Raw genomic sequence first — 14,250 nt, 5'->3', positions numbered from 1 at the left:
TCTCTCTGTCCTAGTTGCTGGTGTGCGCAGGCGTTTGCCTGACCGCAGCAGCTTGAACAGGCTGTTGTTGGGGTGGTGATGGTCTTTCATTATTCTGCAGGCTCTGGATTTGCACCTCTTGTTATATAAGACCTGCAGGGGTTTTAGTGCAATACCCGTAGTACGCTCAGCTGAGCGCACCACTCTCTGTAGGGCCTTCTTGTCCTGTGCCTTGCTGTTTCCATACCAGGCAGTGATGTTTCCAGTCAAGATGCTCTCTACAGCTCCGGAGTAGAAGGACTGGAGTATCTTCCCCGATACTCTGAACTTCCTTAACTGTCTCAGGTGGTAGAGGCGCTGCTTCGCCTTCTTTACGACTGAGTCTATGTGTGTTGTCCATGTCAGGTCTTCTGAGATGTGGACCCACAGGTACTTAAAGCTGCTCACCCTGTCCACGGTAGCCCCGTTTATCCACAGTGGTGTGTGTGTCCTCTGCTGTGTTCTCCTAAAATCCACAATCAGCTCCTTGGTTTTACCAATGTTCAGGAGCAGGCTGTTGTCCTGACACCAGCGTGCCAGTGCATCAACCTCCTCCCGGTAGGCCTTCTCGTCGTTGTCAGAGATCAGCCCCACCACTGTGTCGTCCGCAAACTTCACTATGGAGTTGGAGGTGAACTCATGTGTATATAGTGAATACAGCAGGGGGCTCAGAACTGGATTATGGTACATGTAATTAAAATGTAATTAACAAAAAATGCTGGTTTTCAGAGGGTTCCTGTCCTGCAGAAAAAGAAAAAGCAGATACAATTTAAAGTGATATATATTTAGAAGGAGAGAGCAGAGGAAATTAAGATAAGAGAGGAAAGGCAAAAAAAACGATTGATTGATTGATTGATTGATTGATTGATTGATTGATTGATGATTGATTGATTGATTGATTGATTGAAAACTGTATTAACAGATTGCAGAATGGGTACAGTACAGCTCAATACATAAAATTTTTAAGGGGATGCAGACCAGAGAAAGACTTTCGTCTTGTTTACATCAGGGTCCCCCATTTTCAATTCATCATAACATATATGACATACACGACATACAGATAGACAGTACTGCTACATCTATACATTTATGACATACCAGATTTGCAAATACAGTACTGTTTGTGATACAAAAAGAGTCCAGAAAAGAGAGTATATACATTTAACATAGAAACTGTACATTGGAGGAGGTTGGGTAGGTGGGTTGGGGTTGGGGGGGTGGGGGGGGACTGTACATTGGAGGTGGTTGGGTGGGTGGGGTGGGGGGGTAGGAGGGGTGGGTGGGTGGCAGACACTGTACAACTGTACAAGCAAAACTGTACATTGGAATATTGACAAAACCATACTTGGTAATTTACTGTACATTGGAGGGGGTTGGGTTAGGACATTTACAGGGGCCAGTTTTGAATTGCAGTCTCCCGTAGGTGTTCTTTGAGAGTGTTTTTGAAAGTGGGTAGTGATTCACATTCCTTTACAGCTCTAGAAGATCTGAAGTCTACTTCTACTCCGTCGCCAGCTCCAAGCTCCATTGCAGGAGCGTGCTGGACGGTTTGAGTCTGATCACTGAATATATATGGACGCAAGGAGAAAATCATTGATTGATTGATTGATTGATTGAAAAGTTTATTAACAGATTGCAGAATGGGTACAGTACAGTACAGCTCAATACATACAATTGTTAAGGGGATGCAGACCAGAGAAAGACTTTCGTCTTGTTTACATCAGGGTCCCCCATTTTCAATTCATCATAACATATATGACATACATGACATACAGATAGACAGTACTGCTACATCTATACATTTATGACATATCAGATTTGCAAATACAGTACTGTTTGTGATACAAAAGTGTCCAGAAAAGGAGTGTATATACATTTGGCATAGAAACTGTACATTGGAGGAGGTTGGTTGGGTGGGGTTGGGTGGGTTGGGTGAGGGCTGTACATTGGAGGTGGGGGGGGGGGGGGTTGGGAAGGGGACACACACACATTTTACACTGTACATTGGAATATTGACAAAGCCTTACTTGGTCATTTACTGTACAACTAGGTTAGGACATTTGTAGGGGCCAGTTTCGAATTGCAGTCTCACGTAGGTGTTTTTTGAGAGTGTTTTTGAAGGTGGGTAGTGATTCACATTCCTTTACAGCTTTCGGCAGGGCGTTCCACATTGATGTGGCATAATTGCGAAACGTGTTTAGTCCCTTGTTTGAGCCGAATCTGGGTTTTACATGATTTGTGGAGCTCCCTCTGGTGTTGTGATCGTGGTATTCACTGACCTTTGGGAAGTATTTTGACATGTACATGGGTACCTTGGTCGCGTAGTGTATCTTGTAGACCAGGCCCATTATGACGTATAATCATGACGTGTTTGTTTGGTCTACTATGGTAGTTTTATAGTTGAGCAGTTCTAGTACCAAACCCAACTGTGAAGGTTCAGTCAGTGGACTTATAGCACCATCTAGTGGCAGGCCTGTGTACAACCAGTAAGCGAGAGTGAATGAATGAATGAATGAAAACTTTATTTAACAGATTGCAGATTGGGTACAATACAGTACGGCTCAATACACACAATTGTTAAGGGGATGCAGACCTGAGAAAGACGTTTGTCTTGTTTACATCAGGGTCCCCCATTTTCAATTCATATAGACATTTATGACATACACAACATACATGACATTTATGGTATAGGGACATATAGGTATTTAGTACTGATACATTTGTGACATAAACGGTATTCAAATATACAGTACTGTTACCCCTAGATCCTGACAGAGTATATACATATGATGGCCGTTGATGGGGTGGAGACTGTACATTTGGAGGGGGTGGGTGGGAGAGAAATATACATACGGCGGGGAGGGAATATATACATGCGGTGGGGAGGAGACTGTCTATTAGGAGGTGGTGGGGGATTTGGGCATTTACGGTGGCCAGTTTTGAATTGCAGCCTCCCGTAGGTGCTCTTTAAGAGCGGTTTTGAATGTGGGTAGGGATTCACATTCCTTTACAGCTTTGGGTAGGGCGTTCCACATTGATGTGGCATAATTGCGAAACGTGTTTAGTCCCTTGTTTGAGCCGAATCTGGGTTTAACATGATTTGTTGAGCTTCCTCTGGTGTAGTGGTTGTGGTATTCACTGACCTTTGGGAAGTATTTTGACATGTACATGGGTACCTTAGTCATATAGTGTATCTCGTAGACCAGGCCCATTGCAAGTTGCTGTACTCTGTCGTCTACTATAAGCCATCCTAGGTTGTCAAAGTGGGCAGGGGTGAGGTGGGTTCTGGGGGTAAGGTCAAGTAGTAGTCTGACCAGTTTGTTTTGTGATGTTTGTAATCTTGTTTTTAGCGCCTTTGAGGTGCTTTGGTACCATGACTCGGTGCACGCATAGTCGTAGTACCCTTGAATGAGTGCTCCTGCCAGAGTCTTCAGGGTATTCTTGTTTACCAAAGAGGAGATCCGGTACAAGAATATAGTTCGTTGGTTGACTTTTTTTATTACATTGGATGCCATTTTGTCACAGGAAAGATTTGCCTCTAGGATGGAACCCAGGTAGGTAATTTCGTCTTTCCTTGTGACAATATTGTCACCCACTGTAACTGAGAAGCCGTCGGTCTTGCTGAGTTTGTTATTTGAACCGAAGAGAATGGACTCTGTTTTGCCCATGTGTAATGATAGTTTGTTATCAGCGAGCCATATGCAGATTTTGCCTAGTTCCAAGCTGAGGGTTTTTTCAACCTGCAACTTGTTCTTGTCAGAGACCAGCAGGGCTGAGTCGTCCGCAAACAGGAACAAGTTGCAGTCACAGGCTGACAACATGTCATTTGCATAAATTAGGAATAGTAGCGGTCCTAGTATGCTTCCTTGTGGAACACCACAGCTCACTGTGAGGGGGGGGGGGGATAGAGTACCGTTTACCTCTACCATCTGTTCTCTCCCCTCCAGGTAGGATTGCATCCAGCTCACTGATAAACTATCAAAACCAATTGCTTTTAGCTTGTCAATCAGAATGGAGTGATTGACAGTGTTGAAGGCCTTTTGTAGGTCCAGCATGACCATGCCGCAGTATTTGCCCGTGTCCATCTCTTGTTTGATGTGGTCGTTCATATAGAGGAGGCATGTGTCAGTGGAGTGGGATGTTCTGAAGCCAGATTGGAATTCGTAGATTAGATTTTTTTCCGCCAGGTACTTTTCGACCTGTTCGTAGACTATTTTCTCCATGACTTTCGAGATGGAGGTAAGAATAGAAACAGGGCGGTAGTTGCCTGGGTCTAATTTGCTGCCCTTTTTGTGTAGAGGGGTCACTCTCGCAATTTTGAAGTCCTTGGGGACGTGTCCCTGTTTTATAGAGAGGTTTATTATGTGTGTGATGACTGGGGTGATGGCGGCTGCTGAGTCTCTGAGGAATTTGGAGGGGATGTTGTCATGGCCAGTGGCCTTGTTAGGTTGGAGGGCACTACATTTTTTGAGTACCTCATCGGTTGTTACCATTTCAAGTTTGAAGTCGTCTTTGTGGACCCCTAGGTTTTTGTAGTATGCTACTATGTGTTCTACCCCATAATGCCCTGAGTGGGAGGGTAGTTTGTTTACCAGTGTTGTGGCTATGTTTGTGAAGAAGATGTTTAAGTAATTGGCTACATCCAGCTTGTCTGTGATGAGCGTGTTGTCCGTCTTTATGTTTATGTTTGAGAATCTGGTTTTAAGTTTTTTACTGCAGCCTAGTTGATTATTGAGTAATTTCCAAAGTTCGCAGGGTTTGTTTTTGTTTTCCTCGGTTTTGTCGTTGATGAAATTTCTTTTTGCGGTTTTGATCATGGTGTTAATTTCTTAGTCTGTTTCTTTGAATTTTTAGTTCAACCACGTGGGCTTGGAGTTCACTGTTTGAGCTTTTGGAAAGCTTTGTCTGACTTTTATGAAGTTCAGAGCATTTTTTGTCTCTGGTTTTCATAGCGCCCAGTATTTCAGTGTGCATCCATGGCTCAGCGCGATTTTTAACCCTGGTGGTTCTTAGGGGTGCCATGTTGTTGAGTATTGTTGTGAATTTGGTTTTGAATCCAAGCCATGTTTCTTCAACCTGTGTACCACTGAGTTCATCTGACCAGTCCAAGCTCCCCAGTTCTAGGTTAAAGGCCTCGCTAGAGTAGGTTTTGAGGTCTCTAGATGTGACTGTTTTGTGACAGCCGGCCTTCTGTTTTAGCTTTTTGCGGGTACAGAAAATCATATAATGATCACTTATCCCGCATGCTATCACCCCTTTATTGGAGATCATGGACTTGTCAGAGGTCAAAATGAGGTCAATGGTGGTTTGTGTCGAATCACATACCCTTGTGGGTTGGGTGATTAGCTGGCTGAAACCGTGCAGATCAGAAAATCTACTGAAGGCCTTGAAGACGGGTGCTGCTTTACGCAGCATATCTGTGTTCCAGTCCCCAATAAGAATTTTTTCTACCCCCTCCACCCCAGCTAAACACCCATCAAGTGTGTCATAGAAGCCACTCTGTTCTGGCGGTCTATAGATTGTGCCTACTAGTACTGGTTTCGCCCTATCTAATAAGATTTCAATCCAAACAGTTTCAATTTTGTCATGGTTAAGGTCAGTACGGTTGATGAATTTGGTATCTTTGTGTATATACACACAGACGCCACCTCCATACTGGTTTCTATCCCTCCTGACTATTGAGTAGTTTTCTATTTCAATCTCTGGATCCTGTACAGATGAGTCTAATTTTGTTTCTGTGAAACACAATATGTTAGCCTTACCGTTTAAAAACAATTGTTTGATTTCAGCCAGTTTAGGTCTCAGGCTGTTTGTATTTTAAGGTGGAATATAGTCAATTTTTGTTGGTAATCTGATTGATGTCGTCAGAGAAACGTTGACGGTTTGAAAGCTGCTCACCCACACAACTGTTTAATTACAAATATATAATTCTGGTTATAAAAAAATATATTATTATATTGTAAAAATGTCTGAATTGAAAATGAGGATGACCTCAATTGTCTTTTCGAGAATAAATAAAGGTTTGAATGAAAAGTAGTATTTCTCTCTTTCTTGACCTTTTGTTTAGAAGTGAGATGTATTTCAAGATTCAAGATTCAAGAGATTTATTTGTCACATACATACACGAGACATATAGTGAAATGAAGGTGGCCATGCCCGCCTTGATTGTGCAAAAATACAAATAATAATAGTATAAAATAGAATGGATAATAAAATAGACATGATAAAAAGTATTAAGATAAAATACAATACAATGCTAAGCTTCCGAATTAAAAGGCAATGAGTCCTATATACACTACTATACAATATACAGTTATACTATATATAACTCTATCCTATACTAGCTATACTAACTATACTATACAAAAAACAGTTATGTTTTTTTCTTTAAAGTGACCTTTTCTTTTGTGTTTAACAATTGTGTGTATTGAGCCGTACTGTATTGTACCCATTCTGCAATCTGTTAATACAATTTTCAATCAATCAATCAATCAATCAATCAAGGTATAGTAAAGGAGAATTTAGCCCTGAGAGCCAGGGTGCAGGAGGACAGTTGTGACATCCTCCGGGCACGACGCAATTAACACAAGTAGATTTCTTAAACTGATTTTAATGAAGCTTGTTCATTCTCCATCCAAACCGTAAAATCTGTATAACATACAAATGCATACAAAAGATACCATTAACATTGAAATTCCATTAAAACCGTGGTCAGAACATCAACTGTCACATATACCAAATCATCCAAAACAATCAATATCTTATTGGCTGCGTGTCAGTATAATATAAGAGAACATCGATGCGTTATGGTGTTATGTCTTTAATCCTTATCTTGGAAGATTGTCTTGTTAAGTTGTCTTGATGAATTGTCTTTTGCTTGTTAAGATTGACAGGAAAGTCAATAATCCACCCACTGTAATGTCGCAACTCAAGAGAAAGAAGGCGGAAAACACGTCACCGGTTACCAGGTGGACCAAGTCTCGTGAGATGAAATAATTGCACAAACAAATAGAAATAGTGCGCCACAGAGCGGTCAGGTGGCGTAGCGGAGATTGCGTTCGTCACCAACACCGGAGACGCTGGATTCGCCTGTTCGAATCCAGCTCCCGGCGCTGTCACCAGCTTGGCTGGCCGTTCACACTAATACAATTGGCAGTATTAGAGGGTGGGAAAGCTGGCGGGGTGGGTCCGGGTCGCGTCTATATTTTCTACAACGGAGTTCGGCGATTTGCGAATCTGATTGGCCACTGACGTTTCTGGTCATGTGACATGTGCGCCCAATAGCGTGACGAGCGGTGTCTTTGCCCATTTCCGCGTCGAACAGCCTGCAAAGCACCTGGCGTTCTATCGCCTCAAACTCTAACCTTAACCAACTTCGAAAGAGTGCCTAAGCTTAACCGTCGGAATCAGGGCAGGCGTTCTATCGCCATGCTCTAAGACAAACTCTAACCTTAACCGACTTCGAACGAGCGCCTAAGCCTAACCAGTGTAGAAACTTGCGGTCCCACGATTGGGCGTACGGGTCACATGACCAGAAATTACACTGGCCAATCAGATTCGCAAATCGCCGAACTCCGTTGTAGAAAAATAACAGGTGTCCGGGTCGTTGTAAACAGCGACTCCTACAGTTCGGTCGGGGCGCCTGCTCAGCGCGGATAGGATCTAAGGGGGGTAGTGTGATCCTTCCACACGTTACACCCTCTCAGTGAGAGTCCGCGCTGCCAGGTGAAAAAGAAGCGGTTGATTGGCTAGACGTGTGTCGGAGGAAGCACGTGATAGCCTCCACTCTCCCAGACCGACTGTGGGGGGTAAGTGCGCTAACATTGGGATGGGAGAAAATCTGAGGAAAAAGGAGGGGGGAAAAGATCAATAATAAAAATTTAAAAGAATAGTGCGCCACTAATATATCTTATATAAACCCATAAGAAATACAATGAAATACAATTGTGTGTATTATTATTAATATACAAAAATAAGCATATAAAATTGTAAACGAATATAACTATATTAACCAACTGTTAACCATAGCTGCAGTTACAACAGTGGTATTCTGGAGGATTTAACAAGTATGGTGAACTGTTATTGTCTTTCGCCACTAGGTGTTGGATTCAACTGATCAACACACTCGTATAATACCTTTTGCATTTTTAATAAAGATTAAATGAATATTGACATTTAAGGTCTAAATTATTATGATTTAAAATGACCCATTAGGGCAAGGATTATATAGATAATGTGAGACCAAAAAAAGGTGAAGGCAGGGAAAGACCGTTCTTAACGGTTGGCTTTGAAAAACGAGAAATCTCGTTTTTAGCGTTCAATGAGTTAATAAGCCTTTGTGGAGTTTGTTGAAGAGGCTAGATAATTTACTTCTTGACAGCCTTCTCTGTCTTCTTGGGCAGAAGGACAGCCTGGATGTTGGGCAGCACACCACCCTGAGCGATGGTCACTCTGCCAGGAGTTTGTTGAGCTCCTCGTCGCGCACGGCCAGCTGCAGATGACGGGGGATGATACGACTCTTCTTGTTGTCACGCGCAGAGTTTCCAGCCAACTCCAAGATCTCAGCGGTCAGATATTCCAGCACAGCGGCCAGATAAACTGGGGCACCGGCTCCAACACGATGAGCATAATTGCCTTTACGCAGCAGTCTGTGGACACGACCCACGGGGAACTAAAGTCCGGCACAAGAGGAGCGAGTTTTGGCCTTCGCTCTGATAACCTTTCCTCCGGTCTTGCCTCTTCCAGACATGCTAGTATCTCTTTAGCTAAACGAGTTAGAAAATTAATAGAGTGAGTCTGAGAGTCGCCTTTTATGTTCAGGCTTGTGTTTTCTCACCCAATCAGGAAAGACATTTTGTTGGCGGTTTTCCAAAAGCCCAGTCCACCAGAGTAACAAACTCAAAGAGTGGAGACCAATCAGAAACAACTGCGCCTCTGCGTTAGTAATATAAGGCCAGAGTTTCCACACAGCAGCGTATTATTCTTGTTCAAGTGAATGTAACGGAGGTACCGTGTGTCTATCCTACAGTCACAATGGACAGTGTTGTGAAGTGACTGTGGACGGCAGCGGGACTGCAAGTAAACTCACTCCCCAGAGGCATCCAGACCCATTACTTAGAAGTGAATTTACCTCTTGGTATAGCGGTCTGTGATGCCGCCCGCGGCGCGGGAGACCGGGGTTCAACTCCCACTTGGGGCATGTCAAATAAGACCGGTTACAGTGGTGCCAAGTGACCCGGATTCCCTGGGTGGGGTGAGTGTAACGGAGGTACCGTGTGTCTATCCTACAGTCACGATGGACAGTGTTGTGAAGTGACTGTGGATGGCAGCGGTACTGCAAGTAAACTCACTCCCCAGAGGCATCCAGACCCATTACTTAAAAGTGAATTCACCTCTTGGTATAGTGGTCTGTGATGCCGCCCGCGGAGCGGGAGACCAGGGTTCAACTCCCACTCGGGGCATGTCAGATAAGACCGGTTACATGAAGAACAAACATAGTTTCTCATTATGGCCAGAACTAAGCAGACGGCTCGTAAGTCCACCGGTGGCAAAACCCCAAGGAAGCAGCTCGCTACCAAGGCTGCCCATAAGAGTGCACCGGCTACCGGCGGCGTGAAGAAGCCACATCATTACAGGCCCGGTACCGTGGCGCTGAGAGAGATCCGTCGTTACCAGAAGTCCACCGAGTTGCTGATCTGCAAGTTGCCTTTCCAGCGCCTGGTCAGAGAAATCGCCCAGGACTTCAAGACTGACCTGCGCTTCCAGAGCTCTGCTGTCATGGCTCTTCAGGACACCAACCTGTGCACTATCCATGCCAAGAGGGTGACCATCATGCCCAAGGACATCCAGCTGGCCCGCCGCATCCGTGGAGAGCAAGCTTAAATCGACCTGTTGACTAGTTGTCCCCTTAACTCATTCTGCGCCGGCCATTTTCCTCATCCTGTTCTAGCTAGGCCACGCTTTAAAGATAGGGGTGCGTCACCTTGTTTGTAGAGCTATATCTATATTCTATATTATAGCTATGTAGACAATACTATGGTCATTTGACAGTCAGTATCTTCCGTCAAACATGCAAAAAAGAATACATTTTTTCATGTATACGTTCGCGCATTATAAGTAGAGTTTCGGAGTGATCCGGGCTAATTCCTGGAAAGCTGAGTTATAGAGCACTACTGTACGTGAATTTTATTCAAAGCATTGGTGTTTCATCCCTGGACACGCTACTATTTTCAAATCAAATGTATATAATAGGCATTATGTTTCATCATGACTGCATGAAAGGGGGGGGGGGGGGGGGGGGGGGGTCGTTTCTGATGCTTTGATTGCCAGTAACGGCATTCATTGTGAACACAACACACGCTGATCAGCTGGATCGATATGAAAACATTGTACGATCAAGCTGGAATTGACGTCAGATAGTCTTACCTTTGATCGGGGGTATTCCAAAAAGAATATTCCAATTGTCTGCTCACGATTTCCAGTATTGGTGTCCATCTGGTCCGGGACATAATTTGGCACAATTTATGGATCGAGTGTGCTAGATGTGTTTCGAAGTGGTTGGATGAAGCTATCTATTTGGCTCTGTCTAAATTCAGCGCCCGGAGGGGTTTAAACGTAACACACGGTCAGGAACAGGGTTTACTGCACTCTCAATACTGCCACCTAGTATATCTGGCCGGTACTGCACTCTCGGGGTCCCAGTATGCCTTTTAATGGCAACATACAGGTCCGTGACATTGAATAGAATATTAAAATCGGAAAAAAAAGGAAAACGGACCAAATAACGTATATACTGTATAAGTGGGTGGCGTTCAACGGTTGTCGAGCAAACACGTATATAAACATTGTTGGCGCAGATTGAGCTAAAGGCTCTTTTAAAGTGACCTGTAGTGAGTTTGTGTGTGTGTGTGTGTGTGTGTGTGTGTGTGTGTGTGTGTGTGTGTGTGTGTGTGTGTGTGTGTGTGTGTGTGTGTGTGTGTGTGTGTGTGTGTGTGTGTGTGTGTGTGTGTGTGTGTGTGTGTGTGTGTGTGTGTGTGTGTGTGTGTGTGTGTTCATGTGTCCACAAAGAATAAATACATAAAGGCATATCGGTATATATGCACCGAGGGACCAACGAGGGGCTTAAGCCCCTTCCCTTATACCTTGCCACACTCAAAGTTCCTTGTTATGTGCAAATCCATGTATCTGTTGAATCCCACTCCACTGACACATGCCTTCTCTATTTGAACGACCACATCAAACAAGAGGTGGACGCGGGCAAATACTGCGGCATTGTCATGCTGGACCTACAAAAGGCCTTCGACACCATTCTGATTGACAAGCTAAAAGCAATTGGTTTTGATAGTCTATCAGTGAGCTGGATACAATCCTACCTGGAGGAGAGAGAACAGATGGTGGAGGTAAACGGTACCCTACACCCCCCCCACCCCCCCCCCCCCCCCCCCCCCCCCCCCCCTCCCAGTGAGCTGTGGTGTTCCACAAGGAAGCATACTAGGACCGCTACTGTTCCTAATTTATGCAAATGACATGTCGTCAGCTTGTGACTGCAACTTGTTCCTGTTTGCGGACGACTCAGCCCTGCTGGTCTCTGACAAGAACAAGTTACAGGTTGAAAAAAACCCTCAGCTCGGAACTAGGCAAAATCTGCATATGGCTCGCCAATAACAAACTATCATTACACATGGGCAAAACAGAGTCCATTCTCTTCGGTTCAAATAACAAACTCAGCAAGACCGACGGCTTCTCAGTTACAGTGGTGGGTGACAATATTGTCACAAGGAAAGATGAAATTACCTACCTGGGTTCCATCCTAGAGGCTAATCTTTCCTGTGACAAAATGGCATCCAATGTAATAAAAAAAAGTCAACCAACGAACTCGATTCTCGTACCGGATCTCCTCTCTGGTAAACAAGAATACTCTGAAGACTCTGGCAGGAGCACTCATTCAAGGGTACTACGACTATGCTTGCACCTCATGGTACCAAAGCACCTCAAAGGCACTAAAAACCAAATTACAAACATCTCAAAACAAACTGGTCAGACTACTGCTTGACCTGACTCCTAGAACCCACCTCACCCCTGCCCACTTTGACAACCTAGGATGGCTTAGAGTAGACGACAGAGTACAGCAACTTGCAATGGGCCTGGTCTACAAGACACTACACGACCAAGGTACCCATGTACATGTCAAAATACTTCCCAAAGGTCAATGAATACCACGATCACAACACCAGAGGGAGCTCCACAAATCATGTTAAACCCAGATTCGGCTCAAACAAGGGACTAAACACGTTTCGCAATTATGCCACATCAATGTGGAACGCCCTACCCAAAGCTGTAAAGGAATGTGAATCACTACCCACTTTCAAAGAACACCTACGGGAGACTGCAATTCGAAACTGGCCCCTACAAATGTCCTAACCCAGTTGTACAGTAAATTACCAAGTATGGCTTTGTCAGTATTCCAATGTACAGTGTACAGTGTCCCCCACCCACCCCTACCCACCCCACCCCCCACCTCCAATGTACAGTCCCCCCCCCCCCCCCCCCCAACCCCACCCCACCTACCCAACCTCCTCCAATGTACAGTTTCTATGTCAAATGTATATACACTCTTTTCTGGACACTTTTTGTATCACAAACAGTACTGTATTTGCAAATCTGGTATGTCATAAATGTATAGATGTAGCAGTACTGTCTATCTGTATGTTGTGTGTATCATATATGTTATGATGAATTGAAAATGAGGGACCCTGATGAAAACAAGACGAAAGTCTTTCTCTGGTCTGCATCCCCTTAACAATTGTATGTATTGAGCTGTACTGTACTGTACGCATTCTGCAAGCTGTTAATAAACTTTTCAATCAATCAATCAAAAACCCACCACACGTCTCTTTACTACACGGGTTTCTGTTAAAGGTTATATATGATTGCAAGTAACTGAGTAAGTAACTGTGTAACTGCCTAACTGTCTAACTGTATATAACTGATTCCACAAGAGGGCGCTATAGGCGGAGCCGTTAATGCTGCCGCCAGGTAGAGGGTATTTAAGGAGATGTCGACTCCCCCTCTGTCTCTTCCACCTTCACTCTCAGAGGAGAAGGATGTACCTGGGGGTCCACATCTCAGAGGACCTGACATGGACAACACACATAGACTCAGTCGTAAAAAAGGCAAAGCAGCGCCTCTACCACCTGAGACAGTTAAGGAAGTTCAGAGTATCTGGGAAGATACTCCAGTCCTTCTACTCTGGAGCTGTAGAGAGCATCTTGACTGGAAACATCACTGCCTGGTATGGTAACAGCACGGCACAGGACAAGAAGGCCCTACAGAGAGTGGTGCGCTCAGCCGAGCGTACCGCGGGTATTGCACTACCAACCCTGCAGGTCCTATACAACAAGAGGTGCAAATCCAGAGCCTGCAGGATAATGAAAGACCCTCACCACCCCAACAACAGCCTGTTCATGCTGCTGCGGTCAGGCAAACTCCTGCAAGCACCAGTAACGAGGACAGAGAGACTTAAGGCCCCGTTTAGACGGAAACGCTAGCAGGTGAATCCGCAAAAATATTTTTTCGGATGTGCCTTTCGTTTATACGGAAACGGCGTTTTTACGGGGTGAAACCGCAAAAAAGTGAGACTACCTTCCAGGGTGGAATTCCTAGAAACGCAAAACCTTTGCGCTCTCGTCTAAACTGTCAAACCGTATAAATCTGTTAAAACGATGACGAAAGGGTTGTCACGGCTCTGGTCGCGCGTACTGCTTACGTCACAGGTAGCAGGTATGCGCCAGTAGCCGAGACGTAAACAAAGCAAGTATGTCTGACTATATCAACGGAGATCACTTGAAGGCTACATTGGCAGTACTTTTAAAGACACAAGAATCTGTCCCGCGGCTATCACAACTATTATGACTGGACCCACTGTCTGTGAGTGACTTTGCTTTGGTCCAATCACATTCCCCACCCACACTCTGCGAATCAGAGGCAGAGTAGGGCGGGTCTTCACAGCACGTCATGTGACATATGCGCCAATCGTGTGATAGCGGGGCTCCGTTGTCTCGAGTTGTTACAGCCTCGTCTAGACGGAGAATTCCACCCCAAAACGCTTGTCTAAACGCAAAATTAAAAGTGAAACCGCAAGACGACTTTTGCGGTTTCTGTTCAGACTTCCATCCCAAAACGCTCGTCTAAACGTAGCCTTAGGCTCAGCTTCTTCCCCCAGGCCATCAGAGC

The 14,250-nt window shown here is 44.7% G+C and overlaps 1 protein-coding gene across 1 annotated transcript; it reads left to right on the top strand.

Moving 5' to 3' along the window:
- Window positions 1–9,525: 9,525 nt before the first annotated feature.
- On the top strand, window positions 9,526–9,900 carry LOC311246529 (histone H3.2-like; the record flags this gene model as incomplete). Its single annotated transcript, XM_084336679.1, has 1 exon — window positions 9,526–9,900. One exon carries the CDS (start codon window positions 9,526–9,528, stop codon window positions 9,898–9,900), a length of 375 nt encoding a protein of 124 aa, XP_084192805.1.
- Window positions 9,901–14,250: the final 4,350 nt, after the last annotated feature.

The sequence above is a fragment of the Notolepis coatsorum genome, assembly GCF_963971535.1.
Source record: "Notolepis coatsorum genome assembly, chromosome: 19".
In the NCBI taxonomy this organism is placed as follows: domain Eukaryota; kingdom Metazoa; phylum Chordata; class Actinopteri; order Aulopiformes; family Paralepididae; genus Notolepis; species Notolepis coatsorum.
This window is presented reverse-complemented; position numbering and strand designations above follow the sequence as displayed.